The sequence below is a fragment of the Dasypus novemcinctus genome, chromosome 18 (assembly GCF_030445035.2).
Source record: "Dasypus novemcinctus isolate mDasNov1 chromosome 18, mDasNov1.1.hap2, whole genome shotgun sequence".
NCBI classification, from domain to species: Eukaryota; Metazoa; Chordata; class Mammalia; order Cingulata; family Dasypodidae; genus Dasypus; species Dasypus novemcinctus.
The window spans coordinates 82,932,256-82,953,444 of NC_080690.1; the positions used below are offsets into that span (position 1 = coordinate 82,932,256).

At 46.7% G+C, this 21,189-nt stretch overlaps 1 protein-coding gene and 1 long non-coding RNA gene across 3 annotated transcripts in view; one reads left to right on the forward strand and one right to left on the reverse strand.

Moving 5' to 3' along the window:
- The window catches only part of LOC131273035 (sulfotransferase 2A1-like), an 83,057-nt gene that overhangs the window by 2,322 nt on the left and 59,546 nt on the right, over nt 1-21,189 (forward strand). For both annotated transcript variants that reach the window (XR_011646408.1, XM_058280889.2), the window contains exon 2: nt 13,014-13,136. Coding sequence is in view for 1 of the 2 variants with exons in the window: in XM_058280889.2 (XP_058136872.1) it covers nt 13,014-13,136 (123 nt within the window). In the remaining variant the exon portion in view is untranslated. The remainder of the gene's footprint in view (nt 1-13,013; nt 13,137-21,189) is intronic.
- LOC131274417 (uncharacterized) lies at nt 9,369-16,704 on the reverse strand. Its single transcript, XR_009181693.2, has 3 exons — nt 16,146-16,704; nt 11,898-12,062; nt 9,369-10,917 (listed from the first exon to the last, which is right to left on the reverse strand). It is a non-coding gene; the product is annotated as an uncharacterized lncRNA (long non-coding RNA).

The window sequence follows — 21,189 nt, forward strand, 5'->3', positions numbered from 1 at the left end:
GCTCCTTTGTGAAAGTTAAACTTCACACTTTCCTACAAATCCCCCTCTTTCTTTTAAGTTTCTCTTTTAAATTTCACAATTTAGTTTCTCAAACCTGCTAATACCCTTCTAACATTCTTCATCATAGAAATCTTCCTCCTTAAGTGGATACAAGTTATTTTGCTTATACTGTATGGACATCTGTTTGGTTAGGGCTGTTTCAGTGAGTTTTTGAGCTCACTGTCAGGAACATGGGATTTTACAATACCCAGCTGCTGTGGGTTCCCCAGTCATGATGATAAGGGAGGTCAGGACAGATAGTGCCACTCCTTTCCATTTTCCAGACCAGCTCTAACCCATCCTGTGAGTGGGTTATCAATGCCAGAATTTTCTGCTAACTCTTCAGATAAAGTTGTTAATCCTTGCAAGGCCTTGGTGATAGTCCTGTCTGGGGCCATATTTTTAGGGATGAAGGTACAGCAACTAATTCCAATCATAACAGAGATGCCCCCTTTTTCTGCTAGCATCATTCTAGGACTATCTTATTTTTACAAGCCATTTGGCGAGTAACACCCAACTGTTCTGCTATTCCCTTAACTGCATCACTAGTATAATTGATAAATCTTTGTTGATTATGATATACAAATTAATCCTATCCACATTTTTGTTAACAGTGATCTGCTGGAACAAGAAAGACTCAAATCCTGTAGCTATCTGAATTCTAGCATTAAATATGTTAGGGATTTCCCAGGGAACTCTTATACTACCTAGATAAATTCAGTCAACAAAGTAAGCGAGTGAAACCCTTTTCTTTCTCTTTCCCTGGTTTTGTGTTTTTTCCTCTTTTTCAAATGCCGGGGTAAATGAGATGGCCAATTGACCTAGAGCAAAGGTTCCTCCCCACTTCTCAGGTAACACTGGTCAGAGTATGCCCTTTCCACAGTACCACCAAAGGTCTGCTCACGGTATGGCCAAATTGGAGATATTGACAGTAATATCCTCACTCACGTTCCATACTTGTATACACAAGGCCATGGTCCCAAGGCCTACAGCCCTTTTTACCATCTTGAGAGACAGTCAGAGTGACTTCCTGGACGAAGGCAGGAAGCAGGTATGGCTTTGGTGTTTCCTTTTTTGACAAGAAGGAAGAGAGAGGACAACATACTATATATTTTTACCAGGAGTAGCACTCTGGAAGAGGAGTATCATGCACTTAAACTGCCTTTCATGCTTTTCCCTTCCTAGTGGAAATGTACAATATGAGCTGTGGGTTGGCCTGTTGCACTAGTGTAAAAGTTACTTTTGTTCAGACTCTGGACTGTGTATTTGACCCATTATACTGAGGCATTTGCATCTCCCTATCTGGTCTTATTTCTATGGTCTGCTTTAAATCTTCTGCCTTAAGTATCCTGACTGCTTTGGGATCATTTTGCATTGGCGAACTGACCTTTGGTGGGTTGCCCTTGTTATCTCTGAAGGGTTATCTGAAGAGGGCATTGTCAATGTCATATCTACAGGGTGAGGAAGGACTTGAACACCGAACCTACCCAGAGGATTTTTTCCTGTAATGTATACCCCATTATATATACTGTAGCGACTGCTTGGTCCCTGGTTCTACTCCCAGTTTCTAATTTGTCTGCCTTCTTAATAGTTATTACTACTGTGCGACGGCTTGCTCGGTCGGTAGAGGTGGGGTCTGGCTGCGGACGAGGGGTCGGTCCAGCTCTGGACGAGGGGTCGGTCCGGCAGCAGACGAGGGATCGGTCTCACAAGGGGTTGCGTGGTTCGGCTGACGGGGTTGCCCGGTGAAGCCGGCGACAAAGGGGTCGCCCGGAGAAGCAGGCAACGAACTGGGGACAAGGGAGGCCAGGCCCTTGTCGGGGGCACTCAGGACTGGAGGGCGCATGGCAGAAAAACTACCGCGGAGACAAGGTAAACACGCAAGTCCACTTTATTGAGGGAGAGGCAACAGTTTTATAGGGGCTGGGGAAGGCTGATTGGTTGAAGCCACGCCCTGTTCTGATTGGTTGCCGGCAAAAGGTCAGTGGGCGGTACCGGACGGGGGAGGGGTGGTGGTTAGGGATTGGCTGTCGCTGTTGCTGGGGGAAGGGGCAGGTTTTAGGGATTGGTGGCTGCTGTTGCTGGGGTGGAGGGCAGACTGGAGTTTCCCGCCCACGCCTAGCTGTTGCTGCTGTCGGGGGGGGGGGAGGGGGGGAGGGAAAAGGGCAGACTGGATTTTTCCGCCCACACCTGGCTGTTGCTGCTGTCGGGGGAGGGGAAAAGGGCAGACTGGAATTTTCTGCCCTGCGCCTGCGCAGGGAGAAGGAAGAAGAAGGGTGCCGCCCCACAAGGCATCGGGTGGCGCCATCTGGGAGGAGGGGCGGCCGCGGAAGCATGGCTGCCGAGAAGGGGAGACCCGAGGGCACTCTGCGCCCATGCCGAGCTTCCTTCAGGGGTGGCGGTGGGCCCGACCAACCACCCTATTATGGGGGCAGCGGAATTAGGCCTACCGTGGCCGCTCCCCCGCCGGGCCAGCAAACTACACTTCAGCCCGAGGGGTGACCGCATTTCCCCCTTCTTTTCAAATAAGGGCCAGGATGGCAGCAGCAACAAGTAGCCGAGGCCCAAGAGGCAGTAAGCAATGAGGGAAGCGGGGCTGAAGAGGGAGGTGAGTATGATGGGGACACAAATGTACAATTTGGGGGGCGGTATCTTGCCGTTGCAAGCAAGGGTGGCCAATGTCCAATTCTCGTTGATCTCGGTGGCTATAAGGTCCATCTGCTTGTTAAAAGTCCAGGATGACAGCGCGTTACAGGTAGTTGATCTCTTCTTGGCGGCGAAGAGCGGTAGAGGCAGACTGTGTGATGGTCTGGAGGATCGCAGTGGTGAGGACAAGTCGCATCAGGGCACCAGCGATGGTGGTGGCGGCAGCGTCGGGAGTGGTGGAGACGTAGGCGAGGACAATAAGAAGGCCAAAGTCTTCACGGGCGTGAGAGAGGCCGATGTTAATGGGGCGGGCCGACATGGGGCGGCCCAATCTGCAACGCAGTAGGGGTTCAAGCGAAAAAAGGAGGGGGGCGGGGGACGAGAAAGGACGCTTTGGATGGCTGAGAAGAGGAGTGAGGTCGAGACAGGAGGAAGCTCCGCAAGCTGCGGTCCGGGGAAAGCGGGTTGCGGGCTGTTTAGCGGGGCTGGTGAGAGGGGTTAGCTTGGCCAGAGGTGGCGAGGGAGAGCATAAGGAGAAGGAGAGAGACTATGTTAATTGGCTCGGCAGCATGGTGAGGGTTGCGGCGTCTGCACTGACGGTAGAGTGCGAGCAGTGAATGGACTTCAGGGTTGGATGGTTGCCTCTCATGGTGGAGGGTGAGCTGGCTCAGTTGGTGCTGGATCACTCGCATCTGGCGCTGTGCCCTGCGGGACATCTGCTGCTGAGGTGGCGGGTTTGACGTATCTCCCGGGGACCCAGATTGGCTGAGCGGCATCCTGCGGGAAGACACAAGCGAAACCTCGGCCCTGGGTAAGAAGGGGGCATGGGCCACGCCACTGACCTGTTTGAGGGTCCTTCCAAAGGACCAGGGGGGCCTGTGTGGGGCGATACGAGGGGCCCCAATGCCTATGGACTGCCGAGAGACCATCCTTATCAAAGGTCAAGAGATTTAGATGGATTAGGACAGCGGTAATGATGTCTCCGGGAGGAGCGTGAGGGAGGATTTCCCTCTGTTTTTCAATTTGTTGTTTCAGACGGTGATGGGAGCTCTCCACAATGGCCTGTCCTTGTGGGTTATATGGGATACCAAAATGGTGGGCGATTTGGTAGAGCTGAAGGAACCTCGCAAAGGATTCACTGCGATAAGCAGGGCCGTTATCCGTCTTTAGGTCCCAGGGGACCCCCATGAAGAGAATCCCTTGCCGAAGGGCCTTAATGCAGTGCTTAGCAGTCTCCCCAGGCAAGGGGACTGCATAGCACATGTGGGAGAAGGTGTCAATTATAACGTGCAAGAACTTAAGGCGTCCAAAGGACGGGACATGCGTGACATCCATCTGCCACCTGGAATTAGGCCTAAGGCTGCGGGGATTCACCCCCTGCGGTTGCAGAGGCCCCAGAGGCAGGAAGGGGGCACAGGTTTTGCATGTCCGCACTAGGTGCTTACAAGTCTCAATTGGCAACTCAGGCAAAAGGTGGTGGAGTGAGGCGGCAGAAAAGTGAAACCTCGAATGTAAGGATTTAGCCTGATTGATAGCATCTCCGACCGAATCAAGGGCAAGGGCGGAGACCGTCTGATCCGCGGTGTCGTTGCCTGCCGCTAGGGGGCCAGGCAACCCGGAGTGGCTCCGGATATGAGCAATATACCAGGGTGCCATGCGTTTTTCAAGAAGGGTCTTAAGGGCATCCAGTGCCTCATCAATAGGAGAGGAGGTCAGGAAGAATGTAGCTAATGCCAAGACCCTGCAGACTTGCAGAGAATAGAGGCTATCTGTAAAGATGTTAACAGGTTCACAGGGGAAGGCGCGAAGCGCTTCTACAATAGCCAAAAGCTCTCCCGTCTGGACGGAGTGTAGGTTAAGATGCGTAAAGACTTTCGGCTCTGCGACTCCGTCCAGGTACACAACCATGGAGTACTTAGTTCTAGACGCATCCGTGAAAATAGTGACGGACCTCAGAAAGGGGGAGGAAGATGGGAAGGGGAAAAAAGGACTTCGGAAGGGAAATTTGGACACGCCTTGGAGTAGGCGGTGACTAGGGAAATGGCAATTGAAATCGCCTGCAAATCCCTCACACAGCACCTGCATTTGCTCATTATCCCTAATGAGGGAGGTGGTTTCTTTTGCATTAAGCGGCCAAACAATTACAGCAGGCTGAGTTTCAAACGTATGGACGGACAGCTGCACTAAATCGGCTGCGAGAGCGATCCATAGTCTTACTGCGGGGCAGATCTTTTGCATCTTGCTTTTAGAAGGATGGAGCCAGAGGAGGGGCCCGTCCTGCCAAAGAACTCCAGTGGGCGTTCCCTTGGTGGGGAGGACCAATGCCTGGAGAGGCCGCTGGGGATCGAACCGCTGGAGGCAGCAGTTATTAAGGGCCTTATCTACAGCGGCAATGGTGGCTCGAGCCTCTGGTGTGATGGCTATCTTTGCGGACACGGCAGAGGGGGGTTTATGACTGGTTTGTAAGAGAGCAAATAATGACTGGAGCTGTGCTGTGGTAACAGACAGAGCCGGACGGACCCAATTGATATTCCCACAGAGCTGCTGGAGCTCTGTGAGGGTGACTCGGTCTGGCACATTTAGTCGCACAGCCATTGGGGTTACATGCTGGGAGATATGGAACCCCAGGAAGGTTAAGGGGGGTTCAAATTTGACCTTGTCATTCTGGATTGTTAAGCCAATGGCGGACAGATTATGCCGAAGTTGAGAGAGGACATACTGCAGCTTCTCATGGGTCTCACATGCGACCAGGACATCATCCATATAGTGAATGAGGTAGCCCAGATCTCGCAAGGGGGCGACTGCCGCGTTCACATACAGCTGGCAGATGGCCGGGCTATTGCGCATGCCTTGTGGAAGGACTTTCCACTGATACCTATCGGCTGCCCCTCGGTGGTTGGGGACAGGAACAGTAAAGGCAAAGCGCGGGCGGTCCTTTTGGTGAAGCAGAATGGAAAAAAAGCAGTCCTTAATATCTAGAGTAGCCACAAAAAAGTGTTTAGGAATGGCCACTGGGTGAGGGAGTCCCGGTTGGGGAGTTCCCATGGGGAGGATATGCTTATTAATCTCCCTCAAATCATGTAGGAGGCGGTATTTGCCAGTGGCCTTCTTTTTAATGATAAAAACGGGCGAATTGTAGGGACTTGTGGACGGTTCTATATGTCCAGCTTCAAGCTGCTCTCGAACCAACTCACAAAGAGCTTGGAGTTTGTGGGATGGCAAGGGCCACTGCTCCACCCAAATAGGCTCCTCTGTATCCCACCGCAGAGGAGTGGGTGTGGGAGGTGTTAATTGAGCAGTGGCGCAAACTATTGGGGGGGCTGAGTGGCTAACTGAACACCGCACTCCTCCAGGACATCTCGCCCCCAAAGTATAGTATCAAGGGTGCTAAGGAAGAGGGGCCGGAATGTGCCCACACATCCCTCACCATCCTCCCAGGCAATAGGGTGACTGGCACGAAGGGAGGTAGAGGAGCCAGTGGCCCCTTGGACAGAAGGGCCTTCTTGAACAGACCACTGGGCGGCGAAATGAGCAGGGAAACAAGAGACCTCTGCACCTGAGTCGAGGGTCCCAGAATACCAGCAGTGGTGAATCTTAAACCTCATGGTAGGCCTGGTGGACGTGATGGGGACTGTCCACATCAGGGCTTTGGAAGGTTGGGATGGGGAGCCTCTTTGGGGTGGGGCTGAGGCCTGCCCCTCCTGGAGTTTAAAGATGGCTGTTGCCGCTGCAGGGGAGGCTGCATACGGCAGTCGCGAGCCCAATGGTACCCCCGGCCGCAGCGGGGGCAGGGGGTAGAAGGGCCCTGTCGGGGCAGTGGGGGGGGAGGAACAGGAGGGCCCGGCGGTGCAGAGACTGCCAGGCATTCATGGGCAAAATGTCCTGGCTCGCCACATCTAAAACAAGAGGAGTTAAGTGCCATGGCTGTCGTGACAGCCTTGGCGAAAGAAGCAGCCTGTTGGTCAAGGCCGTTACAGGCAATTACCCAATTGTCTATCGACTTTTCTCTCACGGGAGCGATTGCCTGTCGACAAATGGGGCTGGCCCCTTCAAGGATAATTTCACGGGCGAGGGCGCACTGAGCCTGTTCATCGTGGACCCTGCGCTCACATGCCCGGAGGACTCTGGAAACATAGGTAGAAAAGTCCTCATCCTTGGTCTGTGTGAGCTTAGTGAACTTGTCAGCACTACTGGCAGTGCAGGCGCGAAAGGCCCGTAGGGCTACCTCACGAATCTGAAGCCAGAAGCCAGCCGGAGCACGGTAGTAGGCCGCAGCCTGGCTAAACTGACCGGTGCCGGTGAAGGCTTCTGGTGGGTGATTAACACCCCTTGCGACGTTGGCCGCAACCTGCTTTTCAGCCTCGGCATGAAAATGGGCGCGCCAATTTATAAACTGGCCAGGCGTGAGGATGGCACGGGCCAGTTGGAGCCAATCGAGGGGGATGCACAGAAGGGTGGACATCTCCTCTAACAAATGCTGAGCATAAGGGCTGCCTAACCCATCCTCCTTAACGGCCTTGCGGAGCTGTTTAACACTTTCCGCATCATGTGGGTACCATGGAAAGGGGCGCTGAGGGGTGGGAGTTACGTTGAGGGGAAAGCAGGTGGTAGGAGGCGGCAGGGAGGTAGGCGGAGGTGCCCCGACGGGGGAGGAATACGGGTCCAAAAATAGGCTAGAGGGGGCCGTGCATGCGGCAGCTTGCCACGGATCAGATGGAGGGGGCTGCCAGGGGGAGGCGGAGCCGGGGGGGGCCGCTGGCGCGGAGGGCGCGAGAGGAGCCGTTGCCCATGCGGTGTTACAAAATGGCTGCGGGCCATCCCCAGCGGTGCTACAAAATGGCGGGGAGGGAGCTTCCGGCCCACCCAGGCAGGAAGTCGTCGGGGGGAGAGAGGGGCAAAGGGACCTCCCCTTTACGAGCGAGGAAGAAGGCAGAAGTTCACCATCTTCACCGGCGCTCGGCACTGCTAGATTACATTGTTTAGGGGGACAATTTTCGAGCGCGTTATTAAGGCGCTCAACAAATGACTCAGAGTCAGAATCGGAGTCGGTATCAGAATTCCAATCAGGGTCTCTGTTAAAGTCGCTGTCCTGACAATCACGGCGGCGGCGGTGGCTCGGCCGGGGGGAGTCAATGGTAGGGGTGCCTTGAAGGCAGGAGTGGATGATAAAAAGCGCCAGTAATAAGCCAGGAGGGAATCTTTTACCTTCCTGCTCCACAGCAGAAGTGACCCTATCTATAAGGCGAGTATAGGGGTCCGGGTCCCAAAGCTGACACGTGGTAAGCCACGGATTAAAGGGGAGAAGAAGGTCCCAATACACTTGAAGCTGTTTCAAAGAGATCTTACACCGGTGAGTGTCTAGGAGACCGGCGAGGGCCCGAACTTGTGGGGCTTGCTTAGCAGATAGGATGTTACCCATTGCTAATGGCCTTTTGGAGCCGATAAGCAAAGGGGCCCTTACCTTGAGAGCACGGCAATGGGAGCCGAGGTGCGCGGTGAGACGAGGGGTCGGAGCCGGTGGGGCTCCGACGGTGGTCACGGGCCAAGAGAAGGCCCCGACGAGGGGAGGGCGGGACGACGAGCAGTGGAGCAAGGCAAAGGGGAGCAAGCGCAGAGGGGAGGAGGCAGAGGTGAAGGCAGGGGTGGAGGTGCTCAGGCACGCGCTCCTGAGAGTTTTATTGGCGCCTCTTAATCATAGCGGGTCGGTATAAGCCCCCGACATGGAAGGAGAAAGCCATCCAGCGATTCTCCCAGACCGCCGTGGATCATATGAGGTCACCAAGGTTCAGGAGCAGCAATGCAGAGCGAAAAGATAGGGGTGAGAAGAGAGGAGAGCGTAGGGCTATGGTAGGGTTACTTCAGATGTGCAAGTGCGTGCTCCCGAGAAATCCAAGGCTCCTCTTAATCATAGCGGGTCGGTATAAGCCCCCGACATGGAAGGAGAAAGCCATCCAGCGATTCTCCCAGACCGCCGTGGATCGTATGAGGTAGCCAAGGCTCAGGTAGCAGCAATGTTGCACGAGAGAAGTCCCAAGGTGAGAAGAGAGGAGGGGGTAGGGCTGTGGTAGGATTACTTCAGACGTGCAAGTGCGCGCTCCCGAGAAATCCAAGGCTCCTCTTAATCATAGCAGGTCGGTATAAGCCCCCGACATGGAAGGAGAAAGCCATCCAGCGGTTCTCCCAGACCGCCATGGATCGTATGAGGTAGCCAAGGCTCAGGTAGCAGCAATGTTGCATGAGAGAAGTCCCACAGTGAGAAGAGAGGAGGGGGGGGGCCGCCAGGTTATGGAGTGAGGCTGTGGTGGGGTTGCCTTGCCCCACATTGGGCGCCAACTGCGACGGCTTGCTCGGTCGGTAGAGGTGGGGTCTGGCTGCGGATGAGGGGTCGGTCCAGCTCTGGACAAGGGGTCGGTCCCGCTTGGGACGAGGGGTCGGTCCGGCAGCAGACGAGGGATCGGTCTCACAAGGGGTTGCGCGGTTCGGCTGACGGGGTTGCCCGGCGAAGCCGGCGACGAAGGGGTCGCCCGGAGAAGCCGGCGACGAAGGGGTCGCCCGGAGAAGCCGGCGACGAAGGGGTCGCCCGGAGAAGCAGGCAACGAACTGGGGACAAGGGAGGCCAGGCCCTTGTCGGGGGCACTCAGGACTGGAGGGCGCACGGCAGAAAAACTACCGCGGAGACAAGGTAAACACGCAAGTCCACTTTATTGTGGGAGAGGCAACAGTTTTATAGGGGCTGGGGAAGGCTGATTGGTTGAAGCCACGCCCTGTTCTGATTGGTTGCCGGTGAAAGGTCAGTGGACGGTACTGGATGGGGGAGGGGTGGTGGTTAGGGATTGGCTGTCACTGTTGCTGGGGGAAGGGGCAGGGTTTAGGGATTGGTGGCTGCTGTTGCTGGGGTGGAGGGCAGACTGGAGTTTCCCGCCCACGCCTGGCTGTTGCTGCTGTCGGGGGGAGGGAAAAGGGCAGACTGGATTTTTCCGCCCACACCTGGCTGTTGCTGCGGTCAGGGGAGGGGAAAAGGGTAGACTGGATTTCTCCGCCCACGCCTGGCTGTTGCTGCTGTCGGGGGAGGGGAAAAGGGCAGACTGGAATTTTCTGCCCTGCGCCTGCGCAGGGAGAAGGAAGAAGAAGGGTGCCACCCCACAAGGCATCGGGTGGCGCCATCTGGGAGGAGGGGCGGCCGCGGAAGCATGGCTGCTGAGAAGGGGAGACCCGAGGGCACTCTGCGCCCATGCTGAGCTTCCTTCAGGGGTGGCGGTGGGCCCGACCAACCACCCTATTATGGGGGCAGCGGAATTAGGCCTACCGCGGCTGCTCCCCTGCCAGGCCAGCAAACCACACTTCAGCCCGAGGGGTGACCGCACTACTGGATAATTATTACTACTAGTAATAGTTGTTACTACTGAAGACTATTGCAGACTGGCAGAGTATTACCTTTATAAAAGGATATTTTTACCTTTTAATGGCCTTGAACATGGTGAGACTCATCCCATATTTATGGTCCATCCCTTATACTGGTTACCCACCATACTTCATTCCAGAAGGGGAAAGGGGGGGCTTGACTGTAACCATTCCCCACTGGCTCTGGGCATAGGTATTTATTTTCCCCACTCAGCCATCGCTGGTGCTTGAAATTCCCACAGTCTATTATTTTGCAGGCATCAAACTGCATGGTCTGGGACTCCTGACCGTTGGTTATATTTACTATCAATTTAACATTTTTGTCATAACCTGAATCTGAAACCTCATAGTCAGTATAATTATTCTCATTTTCAGAAACTTTAAATACTTCATCTGCTTGTCTCTTAAGGCACTAGACAAGTTGCTTATAGATAATAGTCTTCCCTCTAAGTGGAGGGATATCTTCCTGCAAAGTTCACTGATATAGAGTCTGAGTAGTCCTGCTCCCTTTCTGATATGCCCTCCCAACTACTGCCTTCTCAGAGTGAGCCTTAAGGGATTGGGAGTTGCAGTTATTTCCCAGGATTCAGATGGTGATGTTGGATACTCATCGTTTGGGTGGGGTACAGGTCCTTTTTCTCAAGAATAGTGGGTCCAGCCTTTTCTTGCTCTCCAGACTGCAGTCTAAGTTGTCAGCAGGACTTGATATGGTCCTTCCCATGTAGGCTGAAGTTTGGACTCCTTCCATGATTTGATTAGGACTCAACTGCCAGTTGGTGTTGGTGGACAGTGAATTCAAGAGGCAGGGTGTGGGCAAGCAAACCACGATGCCTGAGGGATGACAAAGTAGAGGACAAAGCCAGAATGTAATTCTTACAGAAGAGATCCTTCTACTCTAAGGATGGGAGATCTCTAATCCTTCTAGGAAAAGGCAAGCCAGAAAGCATTTCATAAGGAGAGATTCCCAGTACTTTCCTAGGGACGGTTCTAATCCCCAATAGGGCTATGGGGAAGCACTTAATCCTGGGTAACTTTGTTCCTAAGACCAACTTCGAAAGATGCTTCTTTAAAGTCTGGTTCAGTCTCTCCACTCTCCCTGAAGACCGTGGGTGCCAAGGTGTATGGAAGTTCCATGTAACACCCAGGCTTCACATAAAATTCTGGAGTACATGGGTGGTAAAGTGGCTACCATTGTCTGAGTCTATATTTTCCACTAATCCATGAGGAATGATTTGTTTAAGGATAATATTAGAAGTTCCTGATGCTGTAGCTGTGGCCAGAGGATATGCCCCCACCCATCCTGTCAGATGATCTACTATAACCAAAACATACCTTAATCCTCTGGAATGGCCTGAGGGTCAGCTCTTCTTTTTTTTAATTTTTAATTAATTTTTAAAAAATATTACATTAAAAAAATATGAGGTCCCCGTTCACCCTCTACCCACCTCACCCCACCACTCCTCCCCCCACAGCAACACTCTCCCCCATCATCATGACACATCCATTGCATTTGGTGAATACATCTCTGGGAATCTCTGCACCCCATGGTCAATGGTCCACATCACAGCCCACACTCTCCCATGCTCCATCCAGGGACCACAGGAGGATGCACAATGTCCGGTAATTGTCCCTGCAACACCCCCCAGGAAAACTCCAAGTCCCGAAAATGCCTCCACATTTCATCTCCTCTTCCCATTCCCTGCACCCAGCAGCCACCATGGCCACTTTTTCCACACCAATGCCACATTTTCTTTGATTACTAACCACAATAGTTCATGAATGGAATATAGTAAGTCAGCTCAAATCCTTACAGTGTTCCTCCATCCTGTGGAACTTGGATTGGCAGTGTCCATTCCACATCTATGTGAAGAGGGGCTCAGACTCCACATGGATGCTGGATGCAATCCTCCCGCTCTCAGTTGTAGGCACTCCTGGCTCCATGGTGTGGTGGTTGACATTCTTCAACTCCATGTTAGCTGAGTGGGGTAAGTCCAGTAAATCAGAGTGTAGGAGCTGAAGTCTGTTGAGGCTCAGGGCCTGGCTATCATATTTTCAGTCCAGAGATTCAGATCCCCTAGATATATCTTAAACCCCAGCACCAACTACAATTCTGGTAAAGTAACAGGAAAGGCTTATAAAAAGAGATCACATCTGAGTCCAGCTCCATCATGCAGAAACACCAACTCCAAAAAAGGGCCAACTGACATGGCAGTGAACTCCATCTGCCATGACCATAAAACCTGTCAGTCTCTTTAGCCCTCAGAAGGACCAATACCTGGGGTTGTATCTACTTTATCTGTCTCTGAGACTCTGCTCAGGTGTGCATAAGGGCAATCCTTCTGACAACCTCCAGACTCTTTTTTAGAGATTCATAGCCATATAAACTCATTTGTCCTTTCCATTTCCCCCTTGATTTAGGTCAAAAAACATTTTTAACTCCTGTTATTATATGTAGACAGGGATATTCTGCTGGTCTGAGTTGACCCTTTTATTCAAGGTCATTTTCTAGTTACATCATCAGTTGGTACTTGGTAGTGATCCCTCAGTGCCGGTGAGGCTCATCTCTGGGAGTCATGTCCCATGCTGGGGGGAAGGCAGTGCATTTACATGCTGAGTTTGGCTTCGAGACTGGAGGGCCAGCTCCTGTCCCCTTGTTCTTGCTTTCTTAAGACTTGCTTATTAACCTTTTGCCAAATTATGCATCGTTCACTTACTGTTTAGCTATAGCATAAAGGCCCACTCTTCCAAAATACTTACGGACCAGTTCACACATGGCCTGTACCCCTCAATGAATCCCATGGTATAAGACTGCTAATTCCTCTCTCACACTTGTTTATTCAACATTTGCTGGCCATCTGGGAGAAGCCACCTCCCTTGATCATCTAGAGTCACTCCTAACTGCTCCAGCTTTTTCACTTCCTTTTCAGATAATGCAGGGGGCCCCAAAGTCTTCGGGAATTGAGGATATCAGGATCATCAACTTCAAAGGACAACTAAGGGAGGCTTCCCTAGCCTCTTCATCTACTAACCTATTACCCTATGCCTCAAAGGTATGACTTTTCTGATGTCATTTGCATGCAACACTGATATTTCCCTGGGTAAAAGTAGATTGGCCAATACTTGTTTTATTATTTTCCCATGGACTAGCCCTTTTTTCTTTACTGTTAATCAATTCCCTCTTTTCTCAAATTTTCCAAAGTTGTAGACTACCCCAAAGGCATACATAGAGTCCAAGTAGACTGTACCATAGTCTTCCTCTAATAACTTGAGGGCTTGTTTTAATACATACAATTCACAAGTTTGAGCTGACCAGTCATTGGACAATTGGTCACCTGCTTTCACCACACAAGTTAGTCCATGCATAATTGCATAGCTCTTGTGCCTCCTTCCTTCTAGGACCCTGGAGGACCCATCTATGAATAATTTTCCTCCCAAGTTCAGGGGAAGGTCCCCAAGGTCAGATTGGACTGGGGTCTGATACTCAATCAGTCAAAACAGTCATGCTCAGGACCCTCCATTTGATCAGATCCCTTCCAAAAGAAGGAGGCTGGGTTTAGGGTATGGGCTGGTGTCAATGCCAAGTAATTTTTTCCATTAGGATAGCTTCATACTTCAGAATCCGGCAATCAGTCACCAACACCTTCCTGCTTTCTGAAACAGAACAGTTCTGACCTGATGAGGGGTGCTAATGACTAAGGCTCTCAAAAAAGTCAGCTTCCTGCTCTCTTCTACTAGGAGAGTAGTTGCTGCCACAGGTTGAATGCAGCCTGGCCATCCCCCAAAGGCGGCATCCAAAATCTTGGAACGTATGGCTAAAGACCTCCTTTGACTTCTCCAGATTTGGATCAGAATCCTGAAGGTTGTCCCTTTATCACTGTTAACAAACAGGTGGAAAGGCTTCTCAAGGGAAGAGAGGGCCAGAACAGAAGTTTGCACAAATGCCTGTTTGTGCCCCTCTAAAGCCTCTTATCTCTCCCTGAGAGCTTACACCTTCATTCTTAAAGGGATGCTGAAGGACCATAGTCATGGTCACTCTTTTGTAACTGCTTCCTGCTGGTTAGGGGCAGTAGGCCTTACCTGAAAAGGTGTCAATCCCTTCTGCTATTCTATTCTGGTTGGAGGAAGATGATTATGGCAACCTGCATGAAACTGGCTCACATTCTAGTATGGCTAACAAGATGGAGGAAATAAACTTAATTAGAATTTGGAGGACATAGGGTATCATTGAAAGGATGCTGGACCACAAAATTAGAAAAGGCCAGGTGCCTAAAGCCTGCAACCTCTCAAAGTTGCTGGGCTTTATTTTTCAGGTTTTCATCAGAAACTGGTTTCCCGGTCCTGGGTGAGGAAAGATTACCCATAGACTATCTTGAAGGGGTTAAGCTGAAGTGGATCCCGGCCACCTCATTTACTGCTTCCTTCCTGGTGGGAAAATGCTTAGCCCTGGCAGGATGGCATGTGGGTTTGCCAGTCCTCCCCAGGATATGAGTGGGACAGGTTTTAGAATAAGGGCTAGGAGGGAGACTTGGATTAAACATGTTCATTAACTACTTAGGAAATGAAGTCTACCAGGACTTTTGACCATGTTCCACATCGCTATGCATATGATCTAGAAAAGATGTCCCCATAATCAAGTGTATATATAGAATAGGAGAGATATAGGTACAGTACTTAACACCAATCAATGCACTAATGAATGCATAAGTTACTTTTTGAGTTGCAATTAAGAGATCTAAACTCCAGGCTTGCAACACCATACAAGTTGCCTCTACATGGGAGCAGGCCATGACACCAATTATATTTATGTTCTACACACAGCACTATGGTAATTACTGTTCCACTTAGTATGTCCTTCCCATAGCCAGTATGCCGCAGCACCTTTGACCCTAGAGAGAAGCTACAAAGGTTGGCTCCAGTATTCCACTGGTCTTGTGCATAGCATAAGTCAGCACCATGGAGCTTTTTATGTATACATCTTCACCATGATGACATTAAGTAACACATATTTTACTTCAGCAATACACATGCCCAATGGAATCAAGATTATCTTCCTTTACCAACACTTTAATATGCAGATTGAGGTGGCCTCTGACAGTTTTTCCTGTTATGAAGCTTCTTTTTGATATTAAAATCAATTCAGTTTCTGTTTAATAATAATGTACTGGAATTAGCCATTCAAATATTTTGGTTTAAACACTGTTTCTACAAACTTCTTATAACTATCCATAACCACATAGTTGCTTCATCTTGATAAATTCTACCTTCACAAAACACATTCCCTTACTTAATGCTACCTTCTACAATACCCTCTACAAATCATCATATGCATTCAAGTTTTGTCCTACATACTTCCATCCTGATTTTATGAAAACCAGCTATCTTATCTTAGGAAAAAACACATTCTTTTAAACAAACTTATGCCTTTCAGTATTTACTTAAGTTTCATATTCCTCATTCTGTTCTGTGAAAAAAGAATAAACCATTCTTCCCAATTTAGATTTCCACTTTCTCCACCTCAGTATTACAATTTCTTCATTTACTAGTCTAAATAGTTTTATAGTAGAATATCAGTATGTTTTTTAATGTTTTTAATGTAACAGTCTTTGTGATGTATTAACTTTAATTTAAAAAGTATTAAAATTAGATTTCCTTTATTAATGTTTCATTTTTTAATTTTTAGCCATTTGAATAGAGCTCTTTTAAGAATTTTCATTGTCATTTTAATATTACCACCCAGAGAAATTAAAACATACACTGAATAATCAGAAAAACACAAAAACAATTATGAAAGCAAGGTTGGCACAGAGCCAATCCTCATCTGCCCCAATTTTGACCAGATATTTCCTTTCCCTTAGTCCACTCATTATTTGTCCAATGCTCCAACATCCTCCCTAATGGACTACCTGCAGGAATGTTCCTGCGAGATCTTACAGATACCCACTCCCCAGTTGACCATCTGCCTCTGTTCCCCATTCTGAGTCTTGTCTGGGCTTCTTTCAAGTCCAGACTCATCAGAATTTCCCCACCAGCAAGGCAGTACTTAACAGTCCCTTTCTTACCTTGGCCCATCCACAGGGTTACCTGGTCAGTGAGAGGCAGGTTTTCCCTTCTCCTTTTCTCATCCACAATCAGCAGATCTAAGTATCTGGTCTCAGGTCCTTCCAGCTGTAGATATGGGCCCCCAGTGGTGGAGTCCAAGACTGCTCAGTCATCAAGGTGTGCCTTTCCCTGGTCCACCCTGGAAGACCCCCTCTGAATCTTTGGATCCTGGATGAGCCCCCAAGATTGTTAGAAAGAAAGCTGTACCTGTAAGAAAACAAAGCTCAACCAATTGTGGAGAAGAAAAGAATTTTATTAAGGATCTTGCAAGAACAGACATGCAACCTGGATAAAATGGCCAGCATGCCAAAAAGCAAGAAACACTGACATTTATACCCTAAACCTAATGAACTAGTTCCTCCCCTGTTCCCCAATTATTGGGTGCTTCAGGAGTCACAGCGTATTTTAATCACCTAAGTTATTCAGTTCCCACTGTCAGTCCCTGCTCCCATACTCTCTACATTCTGGCAGGCTGTGGGTGCTGGGGGCTGCTTTCAACCCTTGGGTGATTTTCAAATTTGGAGCCACTTTCACTGTTGGCCCAACCCCCAACTCTCACCATTGACTCTTCTCATTTTGACCCCACCCCTGCTTCTTATCATTGGTCCCCCTCATTTTGGCACCACTTTTGAAACTCTTGGCATGCCAAAGCCAAAGTCACTAGAATTCCTTTCCCTCACTCCTGGACCAGCAGAGCTAGTTCTGGCTTCTTTGTGAAAATTAAATTTAACCTTTTTCCACATTTGTGTCTTCATAAATAAACATAATTCATTTATAGGAAAAAACTTCTTTCCAAGCTTTGTACAAACTAAATTTGCATATATACCTAATTTCAAAGTATTTATGAAAAGTGTAAATACAAAATACCATCATAAATTTCAAAATTCATATAGAATTAAGTTGTATATAATACATTTTTTTTCTTGGAAATAGTGCCATACCTATATGTGCCATTAATCCTTGTTTAAAATACTGTATATTACTGTTTAAAAATACATTAACTAAAGTGTTTTAAGTATTTCAACAAATCTGTTAGTACAAAATGTATTTTCACAGTTTCATTTGTATAGTTTTGCTATATTATGTAGGGAAAAAATCAAGGAATAGTACTAAAAAACTTAACAACATTAATGTTCTCTGTTCTGTTTCCATGTTCATTCTAATTCAACCTGGATAACCACATTAATTAATTAGTGCTGTTACAATTTATTATCTTTTAAACTGAATAACTTTTTAGGAAAAAAGGTTTTTCCTAGGCTCCTTGAACAACCCTGCCCCTCCCCTCTCCAGGACAAGAGAAAGTAATTTTAGCTTAGAACTATCTCTACTTGGCCTAGAAATTAAGAGTGGTGGGGACAAAGAAAATGTTACTGAGTAAACCTGATTTTGTACAGTCTATCCTGTAAGGCCCCAATTAAATTTTAACAGTTTTGAGATTAAAGTAATAATCCAGTGTCCAAATTTCAGCATGTAAAGAAAAATACCCTTAAAATCTATGAAAATGGTTTTCCAAATTATAATTAAAACCAAACAATTACAATACATTCTCCAGAGCCTGAGTCAGGATGCTTTTGAGGTTCAGAAATTGAACATATTATGAAAACAAAGAACTTTTAACCTATGGAGGAAAAGATAGAAGGAAATAGTTATTATGTCAGCTATCATTATTTTAATTTTATTCTACTTAGGGCAATGTCCCTAGTTTTATATGGATACTAATAAAATAAGATAATGTCAGTGTGTTAAATCTTTAAGATGATGAAAATTGTAAGTTTTTGGTTAAACTACTACAAAATTTTTAAAACAATTGTTTTGTAGAGTGTGTGTAGGTCAGTGGTTCAGCACCTGCTTTGCATGTACAAGGTCCCAGTTTCAATCCCCAGTACCTCCTAAAAAATTAATTATTTTGCCAAAATTGAAATGACTAGTTCTTCACAGAACAGAATGATGGCCATAAGACAAGACTTAAAGGGATATGATTCTTATAATATTTATGTAATCTAAGTATCTTTTTCCAAATGTGTGTATATTTTAAAAAGGGATAAGAAAGAAGGAGAAGGTTTCTGAAAGCTTGTTTAAGAGAGTGTGTTTTGCCCCAAGATAAAATGGCTGGTTTTCATAAAAACAGTGCGGAAATATGTAGGACAAGACTTGAATGGATGTGGAAGGTTGTAGAAGAGTTAGTGTAAGTAAGTTCACATGCTGCTGGCTGTAATTCAATAAGTTTATTTAAAGGTGAAATTTACCTTGAGATGAAGTAACTAACTAGTCTACATGGCTAAGGATGGTTATGGGAAGTTTGTAAAAGGATTTTCCAAACTGAAAGATTTCAGTGTAAATGACTGATTCCAGGAAAACATTAAGTGGAAATCTAGGAGTTGATGTTAATTAGATAAAGTAACTTACAGCAGAAAAAACTGTCAAGTTGCCACCTCAATCTGTAATAAACTATACTAATAAGATCTCTTTACCAAATGATGTACTTTCAGTTAAAGTAACACAATTTCTTAAATCGCTCTTCTGTTTGGAGTGGAAGGATATAAAATTCCTTTTGAGATAATAGATGTGTTTATAAAAAACAAAGAATCTGAGTCTTATCAAAGTGGCTTCATCAAATCCTTATTGTTTAAGAAAAAATACACAGCAACTGCTCCTTTAGAAGTTAAGTCTTTTTCTAACTATTTTACTAACTTATCTGTCATTGTGATAAATCGAGGCCTATTTAAACATAATGTTCAGACCTGACAACATTTAATATTTTAATAAAACCTTTAAGTATATCTTAAACTGCAAACTGTTAGAAAACAACTTGTTCTTTCACCTTGGAAAAAGTCAGGTGCTAAAATATATACACTTACTGTGTGTAAAAATTCAGATTACATTTATCACTTTCTTTTGCTGGATATGTTCTATTTGTCCTTTTTCTTTAAACAGGGTAAGATAACCAAAGATAGAGAAAATGTTCAGTAAAATAAAATAGATAAACAAATTTCTAAGAGATTGTGATGTCACATGCTACATTTAACCTAATTTTATTCATGCTTGCCTTAGAAAAGACATAGACCATTCAGTAAAAATATACAGTAGAAATAAAATGTCTTATCATATACAACTTTTAATCTACAATAATGATGTACTTAAATACTTCCATGCACACAAGCCTAACATTACAATTTTTTAAAAATAAACACAATTAAGACTTCTAGGAGCATTTTATAATAAAGTACTTTCCAATTTTTTTTGGTAGATAGATCAAGCACCTCTGAAATACAAGTTCCTTTACATAGTGAGCAATTTGCTTAAAATGAACACGTAAGTAAATTAAGCATGTTGACAGCCTTAGAATAAACTGACATTATATATTCAGCTAGGTAGGCAACATGCCATAGTACGAAATGGAAAAAGTGTGTTTGCAAATCAATTTCCAAAACTAAGTTAACGTTCTATAATTAAATCCAGAAAATATACTGATTTGCTAAAATAAATAATATGTGATGTGTTAACACTTCACTATAAAGAATGCATACCAGAACATTTATAAATAGTGAATGAATCTTAAGAATAGTTTACTATAATAAATGCTGGCTAAATAGAAGTACATATTGTGGAGCACTATTGGTGGTATATGTTTTGCCACACACTTTTGTTACCTTGAGGTAGAAAGCACATATGCACCAAATTCAGCTTTCATTTTCAGTTGCTGCTGGTACTGTTACTAGATTCTATCTAGGTTTTTTGCTATGCTGCAGAAATGAATTTCAAGAGCATGCTGGGTGAGTTCGGCCAGTAATTTATTCAGGTAGGGAGGGAAGAGAAATGGGAGAAAATAACAGAAAATAACAGAGCAGGGGCCCCACGAAGTGCAGAAGGAAATGAAAAGGGATGAAGAGGGCTAATTTACAAGCTATAATTCCCCATTATAGGTTATAAGTTCCCAGGGTTACTTGTGTGGCCACATGGCAGAGGAAAAATGGTGACAGAAGCATGCAGAGGGCAGGACAGGTCTGCAGGCAAAAGAGGAAGGCAAGAGAGCACACTAAAGCCTCACGGTTTGCTTTAAAATTGTGAATTATTTCACCCCTTTGCTAATGGAAGGGGAGGGGAGTTTCAGCTGTTCCCAGTTTGGATAGATTATCCCACCCATCAATTTGTGAGGACCCAATGATAAAGTTTCTAGAGAACATCCGGGCATTTCTTTGTTCTAGGAAGTAGAATCCCAGGGCTGGGGTCCCTCCAGCAGCCATCTTGGGGGTTCCAGATGTACACGTGGACTCCTTGTCAGGTTTCAGATCCACCTATTAATTCCCTATCTTATTAGCCTGTTTTAGTATCATATGGGTTTTAAGAAATGTGTATAGTATGAAAAACTTAAAAATTTTCATGAATGAAAAATGTTTTAGGAAAAAAATAGATCCTTTCATGCAATTATGCATAATCTTCCTGTGTAAATTTCAAGGTGAGATTTGTTTCCTGCAAAACAGATCATTGTTCTTTGAGAATGTTTTCACTTCTCTTAATGCATTTCTTTTGTCTCCTCCTGCATTGCATTATTTCACTCTATTTTTAAAATTTTTATGTGCAAATCATATGCCAGTTAAAATGAAAACTCTCACATGCAGAAAATCAGTCTGGATTTTAAAAACCAAGAACTAAAGAAATCCTTACTAAAATGACACTGTCTGATTCAAGTAAAAAAATGACTTAAACACTAGTAATTAAAAAAACCTCATTTCATGAAGAATACAAAGAGAAGTGTCTGCTGAGTGTTTTAGGTCAGAACTTTTGGAATGCTGCTGTATGTTTTATGAGGAATTTGAGGAGAAGATTTCATAGCTAGAAGGTGTTAATGTGGCCTGTACTGACTTAAGTGGTGACCCAATGGGACCATGAAGCTATGGGATGCCCATGGATTCAAGCTGCTTGTCAAAGAGAATCTCCCCATTGCTGTTCAGAAATCCTTCCTCATTTCCTCCCTCCCCAAGCTTCCCATCCTCTCCTGGATCA